The sequence below is a fragment of the Falco punctatus genome, assembly GCF_963210335.1.
Source record: "Falco punctatus genome assembly, chromosome: 6".
NCBI lineage: Eukaryota > Metazoa > Chordata > Aves > Falconiformes > Falconidae > Falco > Falco punctatus.
In genome coordinates, this window is record NC_137585.1 from 34,821,839 (window position 1) to 34,847,401 (window position 25,563).

At 56.8% G+C, this 25,563-nt stretch overlaps 2 protein-coding genes across 5 annotated transcripts; both read left to right on the plus strand.

Moving 5' to 3' along the window:
- Window positions 1-1,518: 1,518 nt before the first annotated feature.
- GGA1 (golgi associated, gamma adaptin ear containing, ARF binding protein 1) lies at window positions 1,519-12,723 on the plus strand. 2 transcript variants are annotated; one of them, XM_080390907.1, is made up of 17 exons: window positions 1,519-1,617; window positions 2,317-2,401; window positions 2,710-2,785; window positions 3,403-3,501; window positions 4,809-4,932; window positions 5,436-5,536; window positions 6,575-6,655; window positions 7,077-7,214; window positions 7,356-7,437; window positions 7,849-7,956; window positions 8,244-8,399; window positions 9,176-9,240; window positions 9,384-9,559; window positions 9,671-9,954; window positions 10,169-10,338; window positions 10,590-10,700; window positions 10,877-12,723. In XM_080390907.1, exons 4-17 carry the CDS (start codon window positions 3,418-3,420, stop codon window positions 10,985-10,987), a joined length of 1,791 nt encoding a protein of 596 aa, XP_080247033.1. In that variant the 5' UTR covers window positions 1,519-1,617; window positions 2,317-2,401; window positions 2,710-2,785; window positions 3,403-3,417; the 3' UTR covers window positions 10,988-12,723. The 2 variants fall into 2 exon arrangements, with proteins under 2 accessions (XP_080247033.1, XP_080247032.1); XM_080390906.1 differs by lacking the exon at window positions 1,519-1,617 and adding an exon at window positions 1,624-1,776.
- A 123-nt stretch (window positions 12,724-12,846) lies between these two features.
- Window positions 12,847-25,116, plus strand: SH3BP1 (SH3 domain binding protein 1). Of its 3 annotated transcripts, none has more exons than XM_080390902.1 (18): window positions 12,847-14,970; window positions 16,827-16,869; window positions 17,238-17,342; window positions 18,214-18,290; window positions 18,580-18,691; window positions 18,793-18,869; window positions 19,551-19,686; window positions 20,280-20,387; window positions 20,785-20,875; window positions 21,151-21,293; window positions 21,373-21,484; window positions 21,580-21,661; window positions 22,370-22,450; window positions 22,558-22,674; window positions 23,124-23,221; window positions 23,401-23,530; window positions 23,700-23,815; window positions 24,303-25,115. In XM_080390902.1, exons 1-18 carry the CDS (start codon window positions 14,909-14,911, stop codon window positions 24,656-24,658), a joined length of 2,046 nt encoding a protein of 681 aa, XP_080247028.1. In that variant the 5' UTR covers window positions 12,847-14,908; the 3' UTR covers window positions 24,659-25,115. The 3 variants fall into 3 exon arrangements, with proteins under 3 accessions (XP_080247028.1, XP_080247030.1, XP_080247029.1); XM_080390903.1 differs by having other exon boundaries at window positions 13,432-14,970; window positions 20,319-20,387; window positions 24,303-25,113; XM_080390904.1 differs by lacking the exon at window positions 22,370-22,450 and having other exon boundaries at window positions 24,303-25,116.
- Window positions 25,117-25,563: the final 447 nt, after the last annotated feature.

Here is a 25,563-nt window from a genome sequence, read left to right on the forward strand (position 1 = left end):
CTTCTTAGTCATCTTCCTCTTTTTCTTCTCTCCCTCTTCATGACCTTCTCTTCTTCTGACCCTGTTTCAGCACTCTTGGCTCATGTCTTGGTTTTGAACCGGTTCTTATCTACTTGGCAACTAAACTATACAATGCAGCGTTCTACTAGTAGCTAAACTACAATAGAGTTGTGCAGCTCAGCCATGTCACGGATACATAGTTGCAACTTTTATGGTTAAGCACACTGGTAAAATTCCTCTGGTATCAGCATTGCTTTGTGGGTTGGAGAGAAGAGATGCACGCCTTCTACACAGATTGTACATGACCTAGAAGAGTACTATCTAGGCCTCAGTCTCCTAAAGATGACTTAAGGATTCTCAGAAAAAAAAAACCAAAGAGGCAATAGTGACAGGCAAGGCTGACTCATAAGATTAAAATAACACAAATAAAACGTGCCTGGACACAGCAGAGGGAAGGATGTGGCAAGTTTCAATGAAAGGCACTTAAAAAAGGCTTTGTGATGCAAGACAGTAAGAGTTAAAAAAAGAACTACATTCAAGCAGCAAAAAGTACTTTTTAATGGCCAAAAAATCCCCCCCAAAACAATGGCTATCCATAAGGAAAAGACATTAGGTGTGACATCAGGGCAGCTCCCTCGCCTGCCATCTGTGGGATTAGCACTGTAAACCAGTAACCCAGCACAGACCGCCCTGGCTCAGGACATCTGTCTCCAGGATTAGACACCTCCAAGACCAGCCCCTGCGTGGCTTTGAGCACCGCCGCTGATACCCGTGGGCACCAGGGACTCTTCAGACAGGTGGAGGCTTCTGCTCCCTAAAGTCATTGAGCTGGCACCTTTCACCAGCATTATTAAAAAAAAAACAAAAAACAAAACAAAACAAAAAACCCAACAAAAAGTAATAAATCACCACAGGGAGAAACACCCACAGGTTCCTTCCAAGCGGGGCACAGAGGAAAGAAGTGATATTAAGTGTCACAGTTAGGACTGGCCTACATTACCAGAGCTGCAAGGAAAGCAAGGACAAACAGGGTTTATATTCCCGGAACCCCTCGCTATTTCCAGGGCCCCACCAAGCTGCACAGCCAGGAAGGCGGCCAGGCCAGGCCCCGCCAGATCTGCGGCTATTTAAACTTGACCCCGGCCAGGCCAGGCCAGGCCAGGCCAGGCCAGGCCAACTCGCTTACTAGCACTTCCAGTGTGTATATGCCCTAACACTCCCGACCCGCTGCGGCGCAGCCCCGACTCCCCCGCCCAGGCGGGCGGGCGGCACCGCGCACGCGCCGGAGCAAGCCGGCTCGTGTCCTTTTAAAGGACACGCCGCTGCCCCGCGGGGCGGAAGTGCTCCATCTCCGTGCCGGAAGTGGCCTCACCTGCCAGTATGAGGGTTCTTCCGGGAAGGGCTCGGTCGGCTTGTTTTCGCGTGGCGGCTGGTTTCCGGCGTTCTGGCCTGCTCTGCTCTCGCGTGCCTTTTCCTAGAGGTCTTCCGCTTCCTTCCCCGTCCTGCGCCTTTCTTTCCCCTGCGCAGTGAACTCGGTGGACGGGGGGTGTGCTTCAGCAGGGGGCGCGCTGGGAGCGGGGTGTGGCGCTCTGCGCCGCCGACTTCCGCTGCTCTATGGTGAGGCCGTTGGAGCGGCGCTCTAGACCGTTCAGTGCGCTCTCGATGGCTCGGCGGCGCCGGGCCGGGTGGGTGGGCGGCGGCGCGGCGCTGCCCCGCTGAGGAGCCGGCGGGCGGGGCCCTCCGCCATGGAGCCCGAGACGCTGGAGGCGTGCATCAGTGAGTGCGGCCGGGGCCGCCCTGCCCCTCCCGCTAGCACGGCCCGGCCGTGGCGCCAGCGGGTCCCGGCCGCCGCTGTCGGCGGGGACGGGTGGCGTGTGACTGGGGTGACGGTGCGGGTGTCCGGAGGGCGGGTGGGGGTGCGGGAAGGGGGGCGCTCACGGAGAGGGGGAGCTGGGGAGGGGCTGGGGGTCGTGGTGTAGCGAGGTGTCAGGGCGGGCCCGCCTGCCGGGGCTGCTGGGCCACCGTGAGGGGCGGGTGGCCGCGGGGCCCGCGGGTGAGCCCCCGCAGCGGGCAGGTGCCCCCGCAGTGCCGGGGGGCAGCGTGCCGGGGGCAGGGCGGCGGCGCCCAGGGGGTTGGTGCACGGGGCTTCTACGGGAGGGGGCAAGCGGACGGAGCGTGGTTTTCCCTTCGGTGCCATCCTCCGCTGAGGCACCTGGTGGAGTTGGCTGGGACTGAGCTGGAGCAATGTTGTCTGTCACCTCCGCAGGGTGGGAGCCTGGGGAGATTTTTCTCACCGTCCTCTTCTCCCACCTGCAGACAAAGCAACAAACCCCCTGAACAAGGACCTGGACTGGGATGGTATCAATGCTTTCTGTGAGCAGCTCAATAAGGAGCTGGAGGGGTAAGTGCTCCGTCCTTTCCCCAGGCTCCTCCAGGTCACAGGCCTGCGTTAGGATCCCCCCACCCAGTACAATTCAGTGGGGTTGTCCTGAGAGCTGAACAGGCACAAAGCCCCTCGAAGTGGGGGTGGGTGGGGGATCCTGGTCCGCTAATGGAAAGTTCCCCCAGGGTTTTGAGGCATCTTGGTGTCTCGTCAGTGCCTTAAACTTGCAACATGCTTTTCAACCCTGGATTCCAACATAGAAGCACAGGTACCAGGCTTTTCATCAACAACTGGCTAGCTTCTTTTTTTTCCCTCACTCATTCCAGTCCTCCGCTTGCTACCCGACTTCTTGCCCACAAGATCCAATCTCCGCAGGAATGGGAAGCTCTTCAGGCCCTCACGGTAAGGACATCTGCAGGCCAGTAGAACTGGATGGAGGGGGGCCAGAGTGTGGACTTGCTCCAGTTTGACTGGAGGAGCATGGGAAGCTGAATTCCCCCTGAGAATGTGCTGGACACCTGGTCCTTGGGTAGGAGAGGGGCTGAAGGTGGCTCCACAAGAGAGGAGTGGTGACTAGTAGGAAAGGTTGCTCCTAGGAAGGCTCATAGCCTGTTGAAGTTGACAGAAAGCTTTTTGGGTTTTGTTGCGGTGGACTTGGTAGTATTAGGTTAATGGTTGGACTCAATGATCTTAAAAGTCTTCTCAAACCTAAATGATTCTGTGATTCTTAATTGTGTTGTGGCTCCATGCTGCAAAAATCTGGTGACTGTGAGCTCTCTAAGGGTATCCCTTTCCATGGGCTGTTGAGCCACCTCTGCAAAGACTGACCCCAGAGAGGAAAATCTTCCTGCTTACTTTTGGGAGGCTGCTTGGCCACTTGGGAGGGAAAGGGGCTGGCCCTATGCACTGCTCTTAAGGATAGCCATAGGCTCCGTGCCTGGCAAGGGGGGAGCAGGATGGAGCTGGCACCTGAATCTGTGCTGACCCCATGCTGGGGTTTACCTTGCCCCTCTCCCCAGGTGCTGGAGTCCTGCATGAAGAGTTGTGGCAAACGCTTCCACGATGAGGTGGGCAAGTTCCGCTTCCTCAATGAGCTCATCAAAGTGGTGTCACCCAAGGTAGGTCTTGGCATTGTGCTGGAGGGCACTGGAACCTGGTGGTAGGAAGGCTTTGGGAAGAAGTGGTGGCTGAGCAGAAAGGTTAGACACCCTCTGGGATGTGGGGGAAATAGGACAATGGCAATAGGAGGTCTAGTCCTTGTCCCCTGGTGAGTTTTCTAGTGGGAAGGTGAGCTTTCACCTGTCTGCTAGAGGGTGATCTTGATGCAGCAAGCTGAGGGCCAGCTAGACATGATGCAATCAGCATTTGTGAGACTATTCAGCTCATGTGCGTGCCTGGAGTCACCTTCCTTGCATCTCTGTTGGGCTCTTCCTGTGCTGCATGTGCTCAGGAACCTCCCCCAGCTCTGACATTGTGACCGTGCCTCTCTGGGGTGTCTCAGCCTGGTTGAGACACTCTGAGGGCAAGCCCAGGCCTCGTTAGCACTGCTCTGGCAAGTCCATCTGAACCACCAAGCCATTACCAGCTCCTGTGCTGATGCTGCTGTTCCTGCAGCAGAACAAGCTGTGCATGCTCTCCCATTCAGTTAAGGCAGTTAATGCCAGCCAATATAGAGTTAAGGGAACACAGACTAAATATGACTAAGGAAAGCCTTCATCTGCCAGTCACAGCTTGTGATCTGTGATCATGAATAGCCATGGACAGTGACAGCAGCATCTTAAAGTCCCCTTGCTAGATGCCCTGGAGAATGTCCTCTACCTTAAGCCACTGGCTTCTGGTGGCACATGCACTGTTTCTACCACCAGTGGCCTCAGCTGACCCATGGGAGAAGGGTGAAGGGTGATTGTATGGCAGGGAGAGAGTGGTAGTGTTTGATCATCTCACCACTGGGTGCTGGTCATCTGAGGAACACCTAGCTCTAAAGGATGCCAGGCACATGTAGAGTGGAGAGTGCCCCTGAGAGAGAGGGCGGGGTCCCACCCCACCGGGACCGTCCCACGGTCCTTTCCCCTCCCAGCCCTGCTGTCCCCTCATTCCTGAAGGGCTGCCTTGCTGAGCAGCTTCTGTTAGCAGTAGCCTTTCCTTCACTAGGCAACAGACCTGCCTGGGCCTTCCCACCTGTTCCTGCATGTTGCTGAGGGGCTGCTGGTGCAGCATTTCTCCCACCTCTTGTGCTTCCTGTGGAGGAAACCAAGCACAGCATAGGACATGTTGCAAGGCCCTCGTGAGCCTTCCTGCTTGCTTCCTCTTTCCTCTTCTTTGTGCCGTTGGGAACAGTCTCACTTCTGGGGGAGGGGAGGAGAGGAACAGGCCAGGCTTTGCAACGGCTCAGATCAGCTTCAAGGTGCCTCTTCTCTTCATCTAGTATCTTGGAAGCCGGACACCAGAAAAAGTGAAGTCAAAGATCCTGGAGCTGATGTACAGCTGGACATTGGGGCTGCCTCATGAGGTGAAGATCTCGGAAGCCTACCAGATGCTGAAGAAACAAGGTGAGAGGCAGAGGTTTGAAAGGGGATGGTGTGCCCTCCCTCATTTTTTATCTGGGCAGAATCTGAAACAGATTCTCCCTTTCCTGTGCCCAGACCCAGCGCATACATCAGTCTAGCTCAGCACCAGGGGTTGGTGAAGGAGAGGCTGCCCAGGGGCTCCTAGCTGGGAAGAGAGTTGCTGGTGGTCTGAGTTGCTTTATGGGTTGGAGGGAACATCTGCTTGCTCCTACAGGAGATGGGACACTGGAAAGGTCTGGGGATGAAGGGCTGCAAATGCTTTGGCTGTTGATGCTGGGTTTTTCTAAAAGAGGACATTGATGGGGAGTAGAGGGCAGTCCTGTGAGAACACAGTCCAGGATCTTGGGTAGTGGGAGCAAACCCACGCATCCTCAGTCACAGCTGCATTTGGTGGGCCATTAGGGAAGAAAAGACCTAGGTGGCAGTGCCATCCCCCAGTGGGTGAGTGTCCTCCTGACCTCTCCATTGGTGTCTGTCTGCTGCAGGGATTGTGAAGTGTGACCCAAAGCTGCCTGATGACACTCCTTTTCCACCACCTCCCCCTCGGCCCAAGAACATAATCTTTGATGATGAAGAGAAATCCAAGGTAAGGGCTCTGTGCAAGGAGAAGGACAGCAGGCAACATCTTCCCTGCTTCAGGATCTGCTGTCCCCCTGAGGTGGAGGTCCAGAAAGAGTCAAGGCCCCTGTTCCACATGCTGTCCTTCAGAAAATGCACCACAGGAATGCTGAGGGCCTGCTCCAAAATCACGACAAAGGGAAGTGCCAGAGATGGGGCATGTAATGGGTCTGTTTGACCTTTGGAGTGCTTGCTTAGCTGCAGGATGGTGAAGCACTGACATTAGTCAGCAGGCTGTGGGAGGTTACTGCTGTGCATTCTCCAGGCTTCTGAGTTATCTGGCCATGAGGGTTAAATCTCAGCCCCAGATGCTGCTGCTATCTCTTCCCCACTGCCACCACTGCAATCTGCTTATCACCCAGCCACTTATACCCTCCCGGACCCATCCTATATTGCCTTTCCATCAGAATTGTGTCACCACTCAGACAAACCTCTGCATTATCAGTGCTGATATATTTAAGCAGGAATTAGGCTCCTCTGGGTCTAGTTCTGCAGTAGAGGTGTGATGCTGGTTTGCTACAGGGCCTATATTTTGCATCTGTGGGTCACAGTGTGCAAATGAGGATTTGTAGGTGGCCAGTCCACTGACTGCAGAGGGGGAGAGAAAGTGAGAGCTCTTCCTCTTCACCAGCTGCACCTGTGAAGAGGTCTGAGTAGGAATCCATTACATTCCCATGGCAATTCCTGCATAAACCAGGCTTTCTCTCTTTCTCAGTACTATGCTGCTATGCTCCAGGGTCTCCATGATGTGTACTGGGCGCGCAGGAGCAGGTTTTGAATGCAGGGGATCTTCAGGGAAAGACCTGTCTTACATAACCAGAACCACAATGGGAAAAGGAAGACCAGTTGTACTTCTCTCCCTGGCCTCTGGTAGCCCACAAGGGGCTTTCAAATAACGGGCATTGTCTGCTGCTTCTGCCACATATGAGTTGAGGCTCTAGTGTTGCAAGAATGACTGTGGCCGCCACCCCTCAGCTTGGGCTCAGAGATGCCTTCTCTTTTGCAGATACTGGCTCGTCTCCTGAAAAGTTCCCATCCTGAGGACCTCCGGGCTGCCAACAAGCTCATCAAGGAGATGGTTCAGGAGGTGTGACTGGGGAAAAGAGAGGCTGGGGGGTCATGGTCTGGGTGGCAATGGTTGGCACCGAGGGAGCAGTGTCTCTCTGTCCTCCTGCAGACATACAGAGCTTCTGCCCAGAATTTTGCAGCAGCAGCTGCTAAAGAGTCTGTGTGATTTCTGCCATCCCTTGGCTACTTGGAGGAATGGCTTTGGGTGCTTTCTGTGGCCCAAGCCCTGCTGCAGCATCAGATCTGTGGCAATTCCGTCCCTGTTTGGCAAGTGCCAGCCCAGAGGTGATCTGGACTTTTCCACTGGAGTGGGAGCTGTTTTGAGGGCAGCATTGCTATGCCGTAGTCCAGGGAGTTGGTGTATTGGCTAGTCCAGCCTTCCTCCTCTCCAAGCTGCAGACAAAAGCAAGGACATCCTCCCCCATGTGCTTCCGTTCCAGGACCAGAAGCGCATGGAGAAGATCTCCAAGAGGGTGAATGCCATTGAGGAGGTGAACAACAATGTGAAGCTGCTGACAGAGATGGTGACAAACTACAGCAAGGGGGAGACAATGGAAAGCAATGAGGACCTAATGAAGGTAAGGAAAGGCCATCCCAGCATCCTCCCTGGGCTTACCAGAGATGGGTGACCCTTATCCCCCAAGTTCCTCCTGCCAGTTTTGTACCTCCAGCTGGGCATCCCGGTGCTTGCCTCGGCACCCCTTTCCTCTCTCCCCCAGGAGCTGTATCAGCGCTGTGAGCGTATGAGGCCCATGCTTTTCCGGCTCGCCAGTGACACAGAAGACAATGATGAAGCTCTGGGTAAGTGTATCTGGCCTTTCCCATTCTGTCTCCTTCTCCTTCCATCTTCATGGGCTGCCCATGGCACGGCATCTGTCAGCAACTGTTGCTCTGTTTTGGGTGGCCCTTCACTGTAGGTTAGTTTATGGCTTGGCCCTAAGTGGGGGCACGTGGCAGCAACCAGCAGCGTTACAGGCTTCCTCCACTTCAAGCATCATTACTACAATGAGCTTGTCCTGCTGAAACTGCCATGGAGGTATCAGCATACCCTGGTGCAGTCTGCAGCAACAACTGCAGAAACACCATCTGCAGTAGGCTGTTAACAGCTCCCTGGGCCTTGGTTTGAAGGAGTAAACAGAGTTGGGTTATAAAAGTCACTTTCTTTGTTTCTTCGCAGTTTTCAAACTTAACTTCCTACGTCTTCCATTTCAGCGGAGATCCTGCAAGCCAATGACAATCTGACACAGGTGATCAATCTCTACAAGCAGCTTGTAAGGGGAGAAGAGATCAATGGGGAGACGGTGGCTGGTCCCCTTCGAGGTGAGACTTGGGGAATGGGGACAGGAAGGTCAAGCAGAGGGAACCCTATTGCTGGTTTCCTGTAATGTAAGACGAGACGGAGAGATGTGGAAAGGTGAAAATTGCAGGTCAGAGTGGAGCTGGTGAGATGAAGAAGTGGCTTGTGGAAATGACTGATGTGTGAAGAGAGGGAATTGGAGGGGAGAGCAGAGGGGGAGTTTCCTCTCCCAGGTGGGAGAAAGGACGGGAACTGGCCTCAGCACACTGGATAAGGACTGGATAAGGTGTCTCAGCTTGTTCCTTTGCAGGCAGCACCTCAGCGCTTCTGGATCTGTCAGGCCTGGATCTTCCAGCAACAGGCCCTTCCTACCCAGCCTTGCCCACCCTTTCAGGTGGCTCAGCAGTCCCAGTGCCTGACCAAGCTGGCTCTGTCTCCTTGCTGGATGATGAACTCATGTCTTTAGGTGAGAAATTCAGAGCAAAAGCTCTTTATTCTCTCCTTGTCTCTGGACAGTCTGCATGGATGGTTTTCCTTGTGGCAGGAACTTGAATAAGGGGGAGCTCTGGGAGAGGTGAATAATGAAAGACCAAGAAATGTCCTTCATTTAGTGTGATGGAGAAGGAGGGGAGGACCTTGCTATGATTCTGAACTTCAGTACGGTGGTGTTTTCCAGGCTGGTCAGAGACAGCCTGCAGGGATGTGGCCTCTGATTTGCTGTGGGAAAACTGACCTGGCAAGTAAATCAGGAGTGATGCAATGGCCATCCCCTGATAGGATCACAAGGGTGGATCGCCCCCAGCATCTCATGTTTACTCCTTGCAGTTGAAGTCATGAGCTGACAACAGATGCATGGGACTTCCAAAACTGTTCACTTGGAAATCTTGTGAGGTGTGAACCCTAGAAGGCTCTAGAGTCCTGCTTTTCCCAACAAAGTGTTTGTTTCCTAAGATGGGTGCTTTGGGTACAGCAGCATGAAGTAGACGATGTGGTCAGTCAGGCTTGTCAGCCCAGTAGTATTCACTTCTCTGCCAATTGCAGTGAGAACTAGACTGTAAATGAGGGTCTCGGGGCAGAAAAAACACTGTCACCCTTCTGGCTCTCCCCCGTGCAAGAACGGGGACCAGAGACAGAGACCACATTGGTGGTTCTGTTCTGCTGCTTCTGTGTCTCACTCAGGCCCCATTTAATGCTCTTACCCACTTGGTAGCTAGGCTTCATGTTTGGTTTTACCCCCGGCAGGCCTAAATGACCCACCACCACATCCTACCCAGGCTGGTGACAGCAGTGGCTGGAACAGCTTCCAGGTAACATGCTGGGAGCCAGGGCAGAGGGTGGGAAGGGTGGTTAGAACAACAAATGGAGTAGGTGGGGGCACGTCCCACATCTGAGAGTTGGTGCTGATAACGCAACCCTGCTTGGGGGGCTCTCCTGTGCACTCTTTTTACAGTCATCAGATAGCAACGAGCTCAGTCTCACCCCTATCGTGGCGACACCACCAGTCAAAACAGATGCTGGTGCGTCCTCCCCCAAACCTCCTTTCACCAGTGGCCTGGATGACCTGGACCTCCTGGGCAAGACTCTGCTGCAACAGTCTTTGCCTCCGGAGTCTCAACAAGTGCGATGGTAAGCAGGGGTAGTGCAGTCTCACATCTCTCCCCATTGTTTCCATTTTTGGGGTGCTGGACATGACATTTCAGTGCCCTGTTCCGCTCCTTGCCCTCTCTCTCCCTACAGGGAGAAGCAGCAGCCACCCCCCCGGCTCACCCTGAGGGATCTCCAGAACAGGAGCAGCTCTGGCACTATGGCCCACAATCCCAGCACTCTGCCCATGCTCCAGAGTGTTCCTCCGAACCCTACATTGCCCCTGACCTCAGAGCTGTCTGCTCCTGCTACGCTTCCAAAAGCTGCTACCACACCAACAGGAAGTACTGCAGTCCCACCACGGCCTCCTGCCACCACACTGCCCCAGGAGATCTTGCTGGCCAACATCACTGTGCCTCTGGAGTCAATCAAACCCAGTGAGCTGGGGCAACAGAGGGGGGCAAGCTTAGGGGGAACAAATTGTGCACACATGGAAGGGAAGAATGTGAGGAAACTTCTTGCCTGTTGGATTTTGTGAAGGTTGAGGAGGAGTGGTGTCTGTCACTCACATGGAGTTTGGGTGATGGGGAAATGTTACTACAGGGCCAGTTCCCTCCTGGTTGACTCTGCCTGTCCTTGCCTTTCCCACAGGCAGCATCCTCCCTGTGACAGTGTATGATCAGCATGGCTTCCGTGTCCTCTTCCACTTTGCTAAGGATGCCCTGCCGGAGAGGCCTGATGTGCTTGTGGTGGTGATTTCTATGCTTAGCACAGCCCCGCAGCCCATCCGCAACATTGTCTTTCAGTCTGCCGTCCCCAAGGTAAGGCAACGGCTGGGTCTTGAGGTCCCCAGATTGGGCCAAAGTGTGATTCTACTTTTGCAGGAAAGGCAGGGTGGTGGGTTCAAACAGCTCTGTGGGGCTGAGAGTGAGTTATGTTGCCTTCAGACTAGCAGGAACCAGCATGTTGATTTTCTTTTTGACTAGACAATGGAAGCTCCCTAAATACGGGAGGAGGGCCTCTGGCTGCCAAGTCCCTCTCAGGAATGTGAGATGCTCTTTTCTCTCTCTAGGTGATGAAGGTGAAGCTACAGCCTCCCTCAGGCACGGAGCTGCCGGCATTCAACCCCATTGTCCACCCCAGTGCCATCACACAAGTCCTGCTGCTTGCTAACCCACAGAAGGTAATAACACCATCCCTGGGGCGTGAGGAGAGGCTGGTCTTACTGCTTGGGCAAAGCCTGCCTACCCTGTCCTGTTCGCTCTGCTGTCTGCAGCTTCTGAGAGACCTGAATGCTTTGTGCCTCATACCTTTCTTCCCTTCTCTTCTGACTGCTTATCCTTTCTCCCCCATGTCCAGGAGAAAGTGAGGCTACGGTACAAGTTGACCTTCACCATGGGAGAGCAAACCTACAATGAAATGGGGGATGTGGACCAGTTCCCCCCGCCAGAGTCCTGGGGAAACCTCTAGGGCTGCACATGGCAGGCACTACATTGCAGAGTCCTTGAGAAGCCAGCCCTGTGGGGCTGGAGCAGCCTGAGGAGATGAGGAGGGGGGGGGGGGTACTGCTCACACTCCATCCTCCAGATGGCTGGGCAAGGGCCAGAGGGAGCATGCCTCAAGGAGGAGAGCAGAGACACCAGGAGATGTTCATCCAACAAGACTACTAGGAGTGGAGTGGAAAGCTTTGTGTGGGTGAACAGTTGCCTTCCCTGCTCTTCCCAAAGGCAACACTCCCTCCCGACCTGTCCAGCTTCTCTTCTAACCCTGCTTTCCCCCTCTAGGTGCGGTGGGGAACAAGGATGGGGAGCTTTAACAGCCTCAGCCTGGGGCAAGGCCTAACAAAGGAAGATCCTTTTCCTTGACTGTCCCCTCTATGCTTCCCAGCCCTTCAGCTGCTTTGCGCTCTGTGTGCTCCCTCTTGTTCCCCTCCGCTCTTTGGAGTTGGGCCTCAGCCACTCCCTGTCTGGTCAGAGCACACTGGAGCTGCTGTGGAACAAGGCTGGACAGAGACTAGGTGTCTCTCCAGTACCGGAGAGCAGGCAGCTGTCCTTGCTTTGGAGGGGTCAGTGGGAGGCATCTTCCTGTATCTTCCTCCTTCTCGCTGCTTACAGAACTGTTGGTGGGAGGTGGGCCCTGGGCTGGGACCCCAGGGGCTGGGAAGGGCTTGCTCTGTGCCTTCCCAGCCCCTTCGGCAGGAGCTCCTGGGCACTGAGCCTCTGCAGCAAGGAAGCCCACACCCTTCCCAGACACTTCATCTGCCACAGCAAGCTTTGGGGGCTGCTGTCAGACTTTGTCCCGTGTGCCAGCCCTGAGGGGCGTGCTGTGGTGAGGTGAGTTGCCACACAGCCTCCTTGCCAGACAGGGAGAGGAAGCAGCACGTTGTCTTCCTCTGCCCTGGCTGGACTGGAGAGCTTGGTGTGGCACGGGGCTTTCTCAGCTCTTCAGTGTCTTCTGGGGGTGAGGTAGGTGCTGGGCTGGGGGTTGGCGAGAGACTGGAGCCCAGCCCATCACCAGGGGACACCGCTAAGCTTGGCATTGGGATCCCAGGTCTGCAATGGGGGGTGGGGGGTGGGTGTGGGCGTACAGCTGTGCCTTGCACACCCTTGCCCGCAGCCATGGGCAGGCCTGGCTCCCTGCGGTGAGGAGAAGGCTTGCCCCAGCCACCTGATCACTGTGACACAAGAGCAGGGATCTGCAGGCACAGAAGAGACCAGGGGTGGCACGTCCCAAGCAATCCCCATCCCAACAGGACTCATGACCGCAGGAGGTGCTTCCCATCCCTAAGCTGGTTTTAAGAGGGCTTGATCTTAAAAGCCGGGGCAAGCTGCGCCCTGCATTGGCTTGCCAGAGGTACAAGGAGGCCTGTGAAAGATGGAGGTGAGCAGGGTGTCTCGCACTCTTGGCTTGGGGACAGCAAAGGTGAGGTGTCTTGGAGCTGGGCACAGCACGTGGTAGGAGGAGAGGGGGAAGCAAGGTCTTTATGCTGGGGTTCTGCTGTGTCTTACTTCCCTTTCTGGTCTCTTTTCAGGGTTTTGTATGGGTTTTTTCTTTGCAGATCTTGTTTGGTTCTTGAACAGACTTGTATATATTTTCAGTGCAAAATTCTGTAAATGGAAGAAAACAAACAAACAAAAAGATTTAAAATTAAACGCCCGGTGCGAAGAATCTGCTGTATTTATGGGAAATAAAGAATTCTTTACTGATCCTGGCCCTCTGCATTTGACCCAAGGCATGCATTTTCCCCTTGCCTTTCCTGACCCCCTAAGGAGCTCTTTCCACCCTGCAAGGGGCTGTTTGCAGCTCAGATCCTGCCCCTGTAATCATCCCCCGGTCACCTGGGCCCTTGTCACTATGATTTCCCCACTCCCATGAGCAGGGAGAGGGGATGGTGGAAGTCCCCCAGCTGGTCTCAATTCCTGTTTTGAGAGCAGAGTCACTTGCAGACTGCAAGCTGGGTGCTGCCTGCTTCCCTCCCTCCCCAGGGAAAGGCAGTGGGCAGGGGCTGGGGCCGAGCAGCCCCCGAGGAGCAGGGCTTGAGCTCATGCCTATGCTCCACATGACTGTTTGCAGCTTCACTGCTGCCTGTAGTGGGACTTCCTCCCCTCCCCCAGGGCTGCCTCTCAGAAGTGGCCCTGTGGGGCAGTTTTATGGGAGGGGTGCAAAAAGGGGGATCTGCTCTGGCAAGCAACAGCCTGAGGCTGGGAGCAAGTCTCCCGACATTGCACGGGAGGAAAAACACCACGGCTTGGCCACCACCTGATGCAGCCAGCAAGGACCTGGAGGGGGAGGCTCTTCTGCATCTTTGCAATAGGTGCTTGAAGCCTTTGCCTGCTTTGGGTGACCACAGTGCCTGTTAGGAGCATCCCCAGGGTTCGTGACTGGGGGGGATCAGGTGTATTTGGCCACAGGTTTAGAGCAACCTGGTGTTTTGGGCAGGGGGGGCAGTGCTCCTTCACCCAGTCCCCACTTGAAAACAGCTGCCAGCACCGCTTTGCTACACACTCACTGGAGATTTGCCCCCCACCAAGGAGCAGAGCCCAGCAGCCCCCATATTATTGCTCCTTAGGCTTTGGGGCACAGGTGGTGTGGCCTTTCCAACTCCTTTTCCTTTGCAGCTTGTCTCATCTGCCCACAAGCTGACCGCTTCCCATTTGAGCTCGGGTGCTAGTTCCTTTGCCAGCCATGTAACCTGACCGACTGCAACCTCTGATCTTTCTTAGTGCAGAAGGAGGAAAGTCCCAGCTGCAGGTAGCCAGAAATAAGGCGAGGTTTACACCTCACAAAGCCAGAAGCAAAGGTGGTGATGATGTGAGGGGGATGTTCTTAGACAAAACAAAAAAAGCTGAGCCCTGGTGCAGCTCTGCAGTGAGCAGGCAGCACCTGAGCCTGGGAACCGGGAGTTTGTGGTCCCCGTGCAACTGTGTGCAACCGCTGCTGCTGCTGTGCATTTGGCCCAGCCACCCTGCTCAGAGCAGCTCTGCCAGCGGTGAGGGTGCAGGGTGGAAGGGGGTCTCCCCAGGGCTTTGCAATGGCTCTGGAGACCCTCTGCAATGGCAGGGAAGGAAAGAGGGTGAGGGGCACGGAAGGGATTGGAGGGGTGGCTTTGCTGCTCATCCTCCCGCTTTTGTCACGACCAGGGGGATATGTCGCAAGGGGAAGACAACAGAGCTACATCTGCAAGCGTGGAGAGGTGCTCGAGGGGCACTGGCAGCGTTTGGGTGACCAGATAGGGCAGAGTACACCCAGGTACTCCCTGTGGTACGCCACATCAGGCACCCCGTATGCACTGCACAGCTAGCTGGTGTGGCCGTGGGCTGCCCTGCAGAGCAGCTGGTGGTGGGCAAGGCGAGGCTGGGGGGAAAAACCACCCCGGCTGAGACAGAGAGCAAGAAACAGCGTGGGCCCTTTGCTCGGGCTCGGCAGCAGCGTGTGCTTGTCCTGCCTTGTTACGTGTTTGCTGTAATATTTCCCCTTTAAGGCTGGGCTGAAGTTATTTATACTTGTGGGGTGGTGACAGGAACACAGAGCGGAGTAGGAGCCCTGAACTGCTCTTACCTGATCTGCGGTGGAGGGGCAGACAGAGAAGGAAGGAAACTCAGAAAAAGAGAGGGAGCAAGAGAAGGGAGTCCAAGGGAGGGAAAAAGAAAACAGGGAGAGCATCCCTGGGGAGAGACAAGGGAGAGAACCAGCTGGGGAAACAGAAACGGGGGAACAAGGGAAGGAGAAAGGAGAGGAGGAAGGAGGAAGAGATCCTCAGGGAAAAGCAAGAGGCACAGTGGCTCCGGGGAGCCGAGGGGCTGCCAGTATCCAATGCCAAGCATTGCCAAGGGGTGCTGAGCGGGTACAGCTGAGAAGAGCAGCTCTCGTGGACTCTTCCCGGCTCTCAAGATGATGAAAAGGCAGATTAACTGGATGCGGCAGCAACTGTCCCATCCCAATGTCACCAGCCGGTAAGAACTTCTCCACTACCTGTACCAGAGGGCTGGGAGGGAGTGGGGTGCAAGTCCTGGAGGGCTTGCACTGGGGCTGGACTGACCTCCCAGGGCCAGTGGCCAGGGAAAAGGGGAAAGGAGGGAATGGCCCCAGGTTTGGAGCATCTTCAGCATAAGCTAGGGGACTGTGGCTTCCTGGCACCCCCAGAGCAGTGGGGAGGTTGCACTGGTGCTGCTCAGCAGTGACGTGATCCCCAAGCCCAGCTACCTCTCCCAGGGTCCACAGATGCTGCATCCACTTGGAAACAGGCCTTTCCCAAGCCTGGCTTCCCCAGGATGTGAGAGCAATGGGGAGGGACAGGGACCTTCCAGCCACATGCCTTTGGCTGTGCGGGGACCAGGAGGATGTTAGGAACTGGGATTTTCCCTCCCTGCTGAGCCTCAGGTGCCCCACAGAAGACAAATGCCCTGCACAGCTCTAGCTAGCCCAGCAGCACAGGTGTCCTGGGGTGCCCTTCAAGGAGAGGATTAGGGATCCTCAGAGGACCAGTGGAGGACTTACAGCTTCACACAAACCCCTCTGGCCTCATCCTACCTCCACCACTTCCTTATTTTTCTCTTTGGGTTTCCAAAGCTCTGCCCTTGCAAAACTCAGAACTGAAATTACAGGGCTGAGCCCTCCCTTCCCAACCTCCTTATTCCTGCTTTCCTACAGCCACCTCTGCATTCCCCAGCACTGGGAGGCTGAGCGGGAACAACCGTCTTCCCTGGACCACTGAGGTCCTTTAGCCAGCTGAGCAGACTGGCCACAGGGAAGTAGCTCCTACATCCTGGTGGCCTCCTGCTCATCTCGCATTCCCTGAAGGGGACCATGATCCCCTTTCCCATCCATCCTCACTCAAGACATCTCATCTCCATGCTAGATGCCCCGTTGGGCAGACAGGAGGTCTGAAGTAGTTTGTGCAGTCCAAGAGCTAGCTCTTCACCCGCTGCAGAGCCTCCCCTCTGCAGGCTGAGATCTCATGTGATTTTGCTTGCATTCAACCAAGCCGCCCCCGTTTCCTGCAGCTCTGTGGCTGCGTCCCACATCGGCTCTGGCTGGTGGTGAAAAGAGAGAAACATACAGCAGCAGAGGGAAAGAAAACAGGGCTCCCAGAGCATAGCAACAGCAGCAGGCCATGCAGCAAGGTTTCCTCTACAGGAGGCACCAGGGAGGTTTGGTGGCGATGGCAGCTGACGGGTTTTGAATTTGGTTATGAGCAGAATTCACTGCAAACCAGAAGTTTCCTGTGCCAGATTCGCTCCTAATACCTGGTGCAAAACCGAGCAGAGAGCTGATTTCATGTAGGCACTTCTGGAGGGGCTGGTGTTGGTCTCAGTCCCCAGCTTGACCACAAAGGTATCCTTGCTCTCACACTGTGTCTACCACAGCTGGTGTCTACTTTGGCCTGCAAAGGCATATGCTGGGCCCCAGCAGCACTGCCATGGATTAGCCTTCAGGGGAGAGGTGGCAAGACCAGTAGGAGGCTTCACCAGCAAACATCCCACCCCTGCTGTGGCCCTGCTAGGCAGCCTGTCTCCAAGAAACAGGCCACATCTGGACATTTTGACTTCTGAACTAGAAGCCCTGTCTGATGGGGTGTCCACCAGCCACAAAAGCTGGCTGCCTTGCCCTGCCCCGGCTGTTCCCGTACCCCTGGGCTCATTCTGCTGCTACCTTTGTGTGTGATGGTCTGGGCCATAGCCAGTGTCTCCTGCTCCTGGGAGCCCAAAGAGTGGCAGGTGAGACAAATAAGGACCTGCGTTCCCAAGGAGGCTGGGTGCAGGTCACCTCTATCTGCATCTGCTGATGGGTCTTTCTCCTTCCTTCACAGAGCCCAAGAAGCAACTGAGCTCCTGCCAGAAGATTTGCTGCAGGTGAGGTGCAGGCTGGGCTGGCAGGCGTGTGCCTGCTTGTGCCCAGGTGTGGGAACCTGCCCCGTTCCTGCCTGCGATTTTCTCTGCCATCATGGGGCTGGGATCTGCCTGTGTGCCAGAGGGCAACTCCAGGACCACGGTGTTAAGGGAATGGCAGGCTCCTACCACAGGAAAGGGCTTCCCCAGCTGCTTACAGAGGGATGAATCCTGACCAGATCTGTGCTTCCTTTTCCCTGGACCAGGGATGCTCTGGGCTGCAGCAAGATGCTGGGTGGGCCACCCATGCCTAGATTTGGGTGGTGGGGAGATGGCTTCAGGTGCTCACAGTTGGCAAATGGGCTTCCTCTGTCCCACCTTTCTGCCCCCAGATTGAGCAGAGGATCGAGCCAGCCAAGCGAGCAGCTCACAGTGTGTCCAAGAGGCTCCAAGCCTGCCTGCAGGGGCAATGTGGCTCTGAGATGGACAAGCGAGTGGTGAGTAGCCTCCTCCCACCACAGCCAACACCCAGCTCTGTTCCCTGCCAGCAAAGGGGATGCCAGGCACCTGCTTTGCAGGTTTTGCTGAAGGGTGGCCCAAAGCTGTGTCCAGCCTAGCTGTCTCCAGCACTGGCCACCAGCATGTGCCTGTGTCTCCACAGAACAGGGCAACCCTCCCAACCAGCACTAACTTGAGACACTCCAGAAACAGAGACAGTGTCTTTACGTTGAATAACTCTCCACAGCCCTGTTGTCCATGCCCCTTCCCAAAGCCCTGTGAACCTCTGGCACCCACAGTGCCCTGTGGTGAGGAGCACCGCAGTGCAGCCAGGCACAGTGGTGCCACCACTTCCTCCTCCTCAGTTTGAACCTGCCACCATCTTGCTGGCAGGTGCTCACCAGCCCTTGTCTGGGAAGAAACAGTAGATCCCTCAGCACTTTCCTTAGCCTCCCCATGGTTCTGTGGGCTCCACTCTTCTCAGCAACCTGACAGGGCCCAGCCTGGCTTCATTATTCTCAGTGATTAAACTGCTCCATACATTTGAAGCTGTGGCAGGCCTGGGCTTGGTGAGGACCTCCATCAGTATCACAGTCCTCCACAGAGGACTATTTTAGAGAAGAGTGAAGGTTTTCTAACCAACTATGGAGCCCTGGTGCTTTGTTTAGCTAACTGGATCCTGCCTTCAGCTGAAGGGACATCCAAAGGGCCCTTCCTCGGGCGCCAGGACCAATGGAGCTGGGTGGGCCAGGGGAAGATGTGGGGACCCAGAGCAGGGTTTGGCCACTTGCTTTTGTGGCATGCTTAATGGGGAGGGAGCTGGCACACACCAGCTCACCATCCCTTTCCCGAATCCTTGGCTCTGTACAGAAGAAGCTGCCCTTGATGGCTCTGTCCATGACGATGGCTGAGAGCTTCAAGGAACTGGACACTGAGTCCAGCCTCGGGTAAGTGCCAGTGGAAGAAAGTGCCAGGGACAACCCCAAAAGATACCAGACCCTGACAGTGCCACTGTCTTGGCTCAGGGGCTCCCACAGCCAAGCTGAGCTATCAAACCCTGCGCTCAGAGCAAATGCTGGTGTTGGAATGGGAGAGGGGACAGCCAGCACCTTCAGCCTCCAATTGCTGAGGAGGGCAGGGGCTGGCTTAGGGTCCCACGTGGGTTCGGTGGAGGGTGTTGGATCAGAGAGTGGCATGGCTCCAGCCTGCAGTCATTACATCTCTGTCCCCATGCAGGAAAGCCCTGGAGATGGGCTGCTGCATACAGAGCTCGCTGGCCAAAATCCTGGCCGAGTTCGAGATCGCCCTGGAGCACAACATCCTGCAGCCGCTCAACAAGCTCAGCGAGGTAGCCCTGGCTGCCCTTCCAGCTCTTCTCTCCCATCCCACCCCCCCCACTCCCCACATCCCCAAGCCTCCCCTGCTCACTCTGGCCCCTCTCTCCCCTAGGAGGAGCTTCCTATCATCCTGAAGCGCAAGAAGGCCCTCCAGAAGTTGATTTCTGACTGGAATGCAATCAAGAGTCGGTATGGGGCACACCGTGAATAGGGGACCGGTGCATACAGGGCACAGCCCCCAGCCAGGCTGTGGGTGAGAGGAAGATGACTGCCCTAGGGAGTAAATTTCCAAGGGCTGGAGGTGAAGCTGAAGAGGCAACAGCTTTTTGGGAGCGCCCAGCCAGCCCCTTTCTGCAGGTGCATCCTGCTCTGGGCTGAGCTGCTGGCTCCATGGCACAGGACAGAAGGGCAGTGCCATTGCCAAAGTCAGAAAAGTGCCCTGGCACTGCTTGGTACCACTGAGATTGCCCCACTCCAACTCTTGCAGGGTAGCCCGTGCTGTGCCATGTTTCTCTGAGAGATTGGAGGAGCCATGGATCACTGATGGCTTGTTTCCGCACTGTCCTCCCTTTGGCTGGAGGGAAGACAGGAGGGGACGTCTCAGGAACAGGGCTTGGGAAGGGTCCTACAGACCCCAGGTGTTTCAGTCAGCCCTGCTGGGTGCCTCCCAACTTGACCAAGTCACACCCCTTGGTGCGGCAGTGTCTCCTGGGTGAAGGAACTGAGAGGCACTGACCTAGGAAAACCACCACAGGGCAGTACTGGGATTTGCTGTCCCCCTCATGACCCCCATACCCCTTCTGCACACCCGTCCCATCCCACACCCCTGACACTGAGACTGTGGGGTGTGTCTCTTCTCCCCTTCCAAAGGCTGAACCAAGCTGCCAAGAGCTCCAGTAACAGCGCTGGCACTGGTGCTGGCCCAGGAACATCTGCTGCTGCCAACAAACTGGAGATCTTGAAGGAAGAGGAGGAGGAGGTGAAGAGGAAGGTGGAGCAGTGCAAGGTAAGAACACTCCCTCCCTCCTCCAGGGCAGCTCCAAGGCTGCAGACCTGCTCCCCTGCACTGGCCCTGTCTGAGGCGACCCCAGCCTGAGATGGATGCGGCCAGCTGGCACATCCCGCCCTCTGCAAGCAAACTGGTCCCTCAAGGAGCAGAAGTAGGGAGATGCCCCGAGCCCGGGGAAGAAGAAAAGGATTCAAAGCATAAGTTGCTGCAGAGAGGAGGCTCCAGGGGCTAGAGCTTAGGGGATCCCCTCAGGCTGGGAGCCAGCCAAGCTGGGGTCTGCGCTGGGTGGCAGGGGACTTTTGCATCAACTTTTTCCACTTCTGCCCTGTTTCTCTGAAAAGCTCAGTGCCTTGTCTGGGAGAGCCCATGGGCTCACCGGAGCTGGAGGTGCAAGGACCTCTGAGCCACTTGTGCCAGGACCCTGATCGTAGAGCGGGTTGCTGCCGCTACCCAAATGCAAGTGATGGGGGCAAGAAGGAATCCCCCCATGGTCCCAGCCTGCCTCCTCACTGCACCCAGAGACCCTGTCTGGATGACTCAGCCTGGACAAGGGGGCTTCATGAAGGTGTCCCTTATTCCTCGGGTGCCAGGGAGGGGGTGGAAGATTGCTCTTCTCTGTGACTCCCCAGGACGAGTACATGGCTGACCTCTACCACTTCTCCACCAAAGAGGACAGCTACGCCAGCTACTTCATCAAAGTAAGTCCTCTCTCACACTCCTCGTCGGTGTGTGAATGTCTCCTGGGGTATGTCTGAGCCCAGCCTCATCCCCATCTGCACCAAGTCCTCTGCCCAGAGAAAGGGCCAGCCCCAAGCACCAGCAGATGCCTAAAGCCAGCCTTGCTCCATGTATTGCAGGTTGATGCCACCACTAGAACCAGCTGCAGAGCAGCTCCTTCTGATGATCCCCCCTCTCCAATTTGCCCTCTACCCCTCATTACAGACATGGTCCCACAGGCCCCAGGGGAGTTCCCCTTGCAGTTACCCCTTTGCCCTGTCTGTGTGTGGGTACAATGTCCTGGGTGTGAGGCTCCCCATGTCTCTGAGAGGGGCTGGTGCCAAACTGAGTGCTGTTTCCATGCCCCCTGTCTGACAGCTGCTGGAAATCCAAGCCCAGTACCACCGACAGTCCCTGGAATCTCTGGACTCAGCTCTGGCAGAGCTGAAGGAAATCCACAGCCAGACAGGTACCCATTGGCTCTCCAGGCAGCCCAGGGAGGGCTGCAGTCGAGCCTGGGGGATGCAAGTGTGGCTGGCAAGGCTGGGAAAGGCAGGTTTTCCCTCCCTGCGCCTGCTGCTGCCTCCCATGTTGCACTGGTGGGTTGGGGACTGCAGGTGGGCTGTCTGCCCTGTTTCTGTCTCCACCCAGCCAGGCTCAGCCCAGATCAAGATATCACTGTGGCTAGATGCCATATGTCCCTGGCTCCTGCTGTCCCTCCCAACATTCACCTCCCTCTTCCAGAGCCCTCCTTTGCTGCAGACACCCCTATGGCGGGGTACTATGGCGTGCCCCTAGAGATGCACCTCAAGAGCTTGGGCCGGGAGATCGCGCTGCCCATTGAAGCCTGTGTCATGATGCTGCTGGCCTCTGGCATGAGGGAGGAGGTAGGCAGTGCCCTTGACACCCCCACTACCCACTCCCCCAAAATGCAGCCCCCCATTTCCCTCTCTGCCCTATCCCCAGGGACTCTTCCGGCTGGCAGCGGGCGCCTCAGTGCTGAGGAAGCTGAAGAGCAGCTTGGCCAGTGGCTCCAATGCCCTGGAGGAGTTTTACTCAGACCCCCACGCTGTGGCTGGTGGGTGCCAGTGAGGTGGGGCAAGGGGACATGATCAGGCAATCCCTGCCATCCCCCAGCCACCATCGCCCTCACCACTCCCCGTCCCCTCCCAGGTGCACTGAAATCCTACCTGCGGGAGCTGCCCCAGCCTTTGATGACTTTTGAGCTCTACAATGAATGGATGAAAGTGGCCAGGTGAGTCCAGCCATTGGGACAGAAAAGCCTGGTGGGGCTCAAAAAGCCCCTGATAACCCCCCCTCTATAGCTCTGGCACTCGAAGCAGGGCTGCTCGGCCTCCTTTGCCACATGGGGAGATATGCACACAGTGTTATGGTCTGTCCCATGCTCAGCAGAAACCCAGATGGCCCAAAATCTCAAAGAACAGCAATATAAACATGGCAGGGAGAGGCAGAAGGCTGCAGCCTCTTTGGTTGCAAGAAGAGCTTTGTTTGTGAATACCCACTTGGCCTCAATGGTGTGAGTCCCACCTCACTGGCCCACCAGTTTGGCCTCTTGCTTTCAGGATGGAAGGGGTGGCAAGGGAGACACAGCAAAAGCCCGTGGAGAGGGGAAAATGATCTTTCCAGAGATCGCTTCTCAGTGCCAATGGACCCCATAGTCACAGTGAAATAGGGTAGCTGTTCAAGGCAAGGCAGCGCTCACCCCTGGGCCCACCTACAAGCTATATTATTACCATACTAAATCCCTCTGAGCCTTTGGGGTGCAATTTTGTCCTCCACAGATGCCTTACTTAGCTGCCCAGTAAAGGCAGCAGCAGGGCATCTCCATCCCCAGTGCTATGGCCCACACAAGGCGGTTAACACTGGCCTTCCTCCCTTGAACCCTGTGTCCTTCTGCCGTAGGGAGCAGGCTGAGGTCTCTGCTCCTCCTTCTCTCTTGCAGCTTCAAGGATGCTGACAGCCGTGTACAGAGCCTGCGAGACACCTGCAGCCGTCTGCCCCAGGAAAGCTACAACAATCTGAGGTGTTTTGAAGGGACAGGGTTTCTTCAGCCCCAAGCAATCACCAGAGGCAGCTGTTCCCTCCCCAAATCCATACTTACCACCACCTTGCCCTCCTTTTACCCCACAGGTATCTGATCAAGTTTTTAGCCAAGCTGGTCGAACACCAGGAGGTGAATAAAATGACCCCCAGCAACATTGCGATCGTGCTGGGCCCCAACCTGCTGTGGTCACAGCAGAGCACAGGGTAAGGCCTGGCGCAGACGGGGGGAGGCAGCTCCCCAGCCCCAGCTGGGGTGCCCTGAGCGCAAACGCCGTGGGAAAGGCTGATCCAGCAGCCTGCAGGCTGGTCTAAAGCACCTGTGCCTCTTCCACCCTCAAGTCCTGTCCCTTGTCCCCGCAGTCCCCAAGTGCCATGTCCCGTCACCAAGCGCATGTCCTCTTAGCCACTCTGCAAAGTAGCAGAGGAAGAGGCTGAGACCCAGAGCACTGGTGACATGGATAGCATCCAACACCATTGGTGTCCAACACTAAACCAGGGTCTCCAGGACAGGCAACAACGCCCACCTCCTGCCCTACCACCCCCCGTTGGCTGGGCTGTCTCCCCTTTGGGATCTGCCGCCTCAGGAATGAACACCGAAAGGGTTAATACCCCCAAATCCCTCTTCTGATGCCTCCCCGCTTCCTGTCTCTCAGAGACCCCATGCAACTGGACTTGGCCTCAGTCTCCTCCATCCAGGTGGTGGGCGTGGTGGAAGCCCTCATCCAGAATGCAGACACCCTCTTCCCTGGAGGTAGGGCCAGGCCCCTGATGGGAAGCAGGGTGGAGGGGAGAGGAAGGGAAAGGGACATTTCTCCATCCTCAGGAGGAGCAAAGTGGGGGGCTGCTGCAGTTCCCCACCACGGGGTCATCAGGGGAAGCTCTGGGAGGCAAACACTCCCTCACGGGCTCTCCTCCTTTCTCTCCACCCAGAGGTAGATTTCAACGTCTCAGGCATGTTCACGCCACCTGCAAACGTTGAGCTTGGTGAGGCCACCCTGGTGGAAGAGATGGCCCCTGAGGCCCCTCCAGCTGGCACCCCCACTCTCCCGGATGGAGAGGCGTAAGTCTGGTAGTAGCTGAGGGCTCTGGCTGTCCCAGCTCTCCCCATGTCCTCCCCCATCCCATCCCACGCCAGGGGCCATACGCTCACAGATGGATGTGAGATGCCTCACGGCCAGAACCACCATGACCAGCCAAAGGCTGACTTGCTCCGTTCATTCTCTGCACAGCACCTCGAGGGACCCTGAGGCCAGGTCCCAGCCAGTATCCCCAACGCTGACCAGATCATCTCCTGAAGCTGTGGGGCTGCTGGCTCCAACAATGACCGACAACACTGCCCCCAAAGGTTAGGGTGCCCCAGATGGCACATTGCTTGGGAAATGATAGCCCCCTATGCCGCCTGCTCTGGTTTGCCTTCATCCCACCACTCCCTGCACAAAAGGGTGCTGGGGATGTCCCTGCCACCAAATGAGAGGATGGGCCTCTGGCTGAGTCACTGTGGTCAGGATCCAGCCCCTCATTGCATGCTCCAGCCCCCGCCAAGGTGGGACTGTGGGAAGGACAAGGTAGGTCCTCCAGTGTCAGGTTGAACACCCTCCATTAAAGAGGTGTCAAAGCTCACGGCCCCTTGTGAAAAGAAGAGGGTGGGAGAAAAGCCCCCCCAAACTGGTGTGCACTTGGATCTCCAGTATGGGAGCTGGGCAAGAGGTAGTTTGTCCATCAGTCTGCCTGCAGCCCCCTGCCTCACCCACGGCTGGCACCGCAGCCCCCTCTGCCCTGGGAAGAGAAACTCTGGCAGAGGGGACCCCAGCCCATGCCAGCTTTCTTTCCAGGCAAGCGCCCAGCTCCAGCCCGACCCACGATGCCACCACCACCCGTGGCCCAGCCCCGGAGTACAGCTCCCATGGTGGCAGCCCTCGAGCACACAGCCAGCCCCAAAGCCCGGCCACGGCGGATGGCTGGGGCACCCAGCCGAGCGCCATCTGTCCCGCCACCACTCCCCCCGCAGCCAGCACGCCGCCTCAGCCGAGATGCCGCATTGTCCCCCAGGCCTCCCACCGATGAAGCCAACATGGCGGCTGCCATGCACTGTGCACTGGGAACCACTGACAAGGAGCAGACGCTGCCTGAGGGAGGAAGGAGCCCCCTGGGCACATCCCCACCAGAAGGACAGCCCACAGAGAACTGAGCAGGGTCGGGGTGCAGGGGCACCGCAGGGCCGGGGAGATGGGGTCCGGTGCCCCTCTGGGACCCAGCAGGCACTGTGAAAACGCCAGGGTGGCCTGAGGGACAGTGCACCCCTCCATCTTGCTTCCGTGGCCCGTGCCAGCTATGACCCTCTGCCTGCCTCCCCTTGCTCTCCAGTCTCCACTGAGCCTTCCTCCCCACCACCACCACGTCCCTGCCGGGGCCCAGCCACCACTAAGGGACCTGACGCCCTGCCCAGCATTCCCCGATCATGGGCGACCCCCTCAAGTCCCCACGAGGGGTCCTCCCACGCCTGGAAGGCAGGAGGGGGTGATGCAGGGTGCTCCCAGGCACTGCCTGCCGGGTTTGGGATGGCGCCGGCACCCGTGGGTGCCGTGATCCCAGCCCCTTCTGCCCCATTTTGCCTTAAAACGTGCTGCCCCAGGGACACACACAGACAGATATATATAAATAACTAAATAAATATATATTTTGCAACTAAATAATCTAAAGAGCTGGTGTCACAGCCACAGGCAGGTGCAAGCAGGGTACTCCTGGCAGCCACCTGCCCAACAGGCTGCAGCCGGGAAGAGGGAAGGGGAGCTCCCCGGGGGCGCCACGGCGGAGAGGCACGGCTCAGCCGCAGGGCGGGAGGCCAGCCTGGCGCTCCCAGCCAGCGGGGCGACAGCTGACCAAAGGGTAATGGCGGCTCCGCTGCCCACAGGCCGCACCGGGCAGCAGGGGACGCCCTGTCACTGCGCGTTCAGCCGCGAGAGGAGGGGCCTGAGGAGGGTGGCCTTAGCCAATCGGCAAGCGCGCTCGGGCTTCGTCCCGCCTCCTCGCAGCCTCCCTCGGCAGCCAACAGGGCGGCGCGGCTGCCACTTCGGGAGCCGGCCTCCCGCCTCT

Excerpts from the sequence above, each read along its gene's own strand:
- GGA1 (XM_080390906.1), top strand. The coding sequence starts at position 1,746 with ATGGAGCCCGAGACGCTGGAGGCGTGCATCA. Across the intron at positions 6,656-7,076 it reads TCAAGGAGATGGTTCAGGAG|GACCAGAAGCGCATGGAGAA; the intron begins GTGTGACTGGGG and ends CTTCCGTTCCAG. Across the intron at positions 10,701-10,876 it reads TGCTTGCTAACCCACAGAAG|GAGAAAGTGAGGCTACGGTA; the intron begins GTAATAACACCA and ends CCCCATGTCCAG.
- SH3BP1 (XM_080390902.1), top strand. The coding sequence starts at position 14,909 with ATGATGAAAAGGCAGATTAACTGGATGCGGCAGCAACTGTCCCATCCC. Across the intron at positions 18,291-18,579 it reads GACACTGAGTCCAGCCTCGG|GAAAGCCCTGGAGATGGGCT; the intron begins GTAAGTGCCAGT and ends GTCCCCATGCAG. Across the intron at positions 18,692-18,792 it reads CGCTCAACAAGCTCAGCGAG|GAGGAGCTTCCTATCATCCT; the intron begins GTAGCCCTGGCT and ends TCTCTCCCCTAG.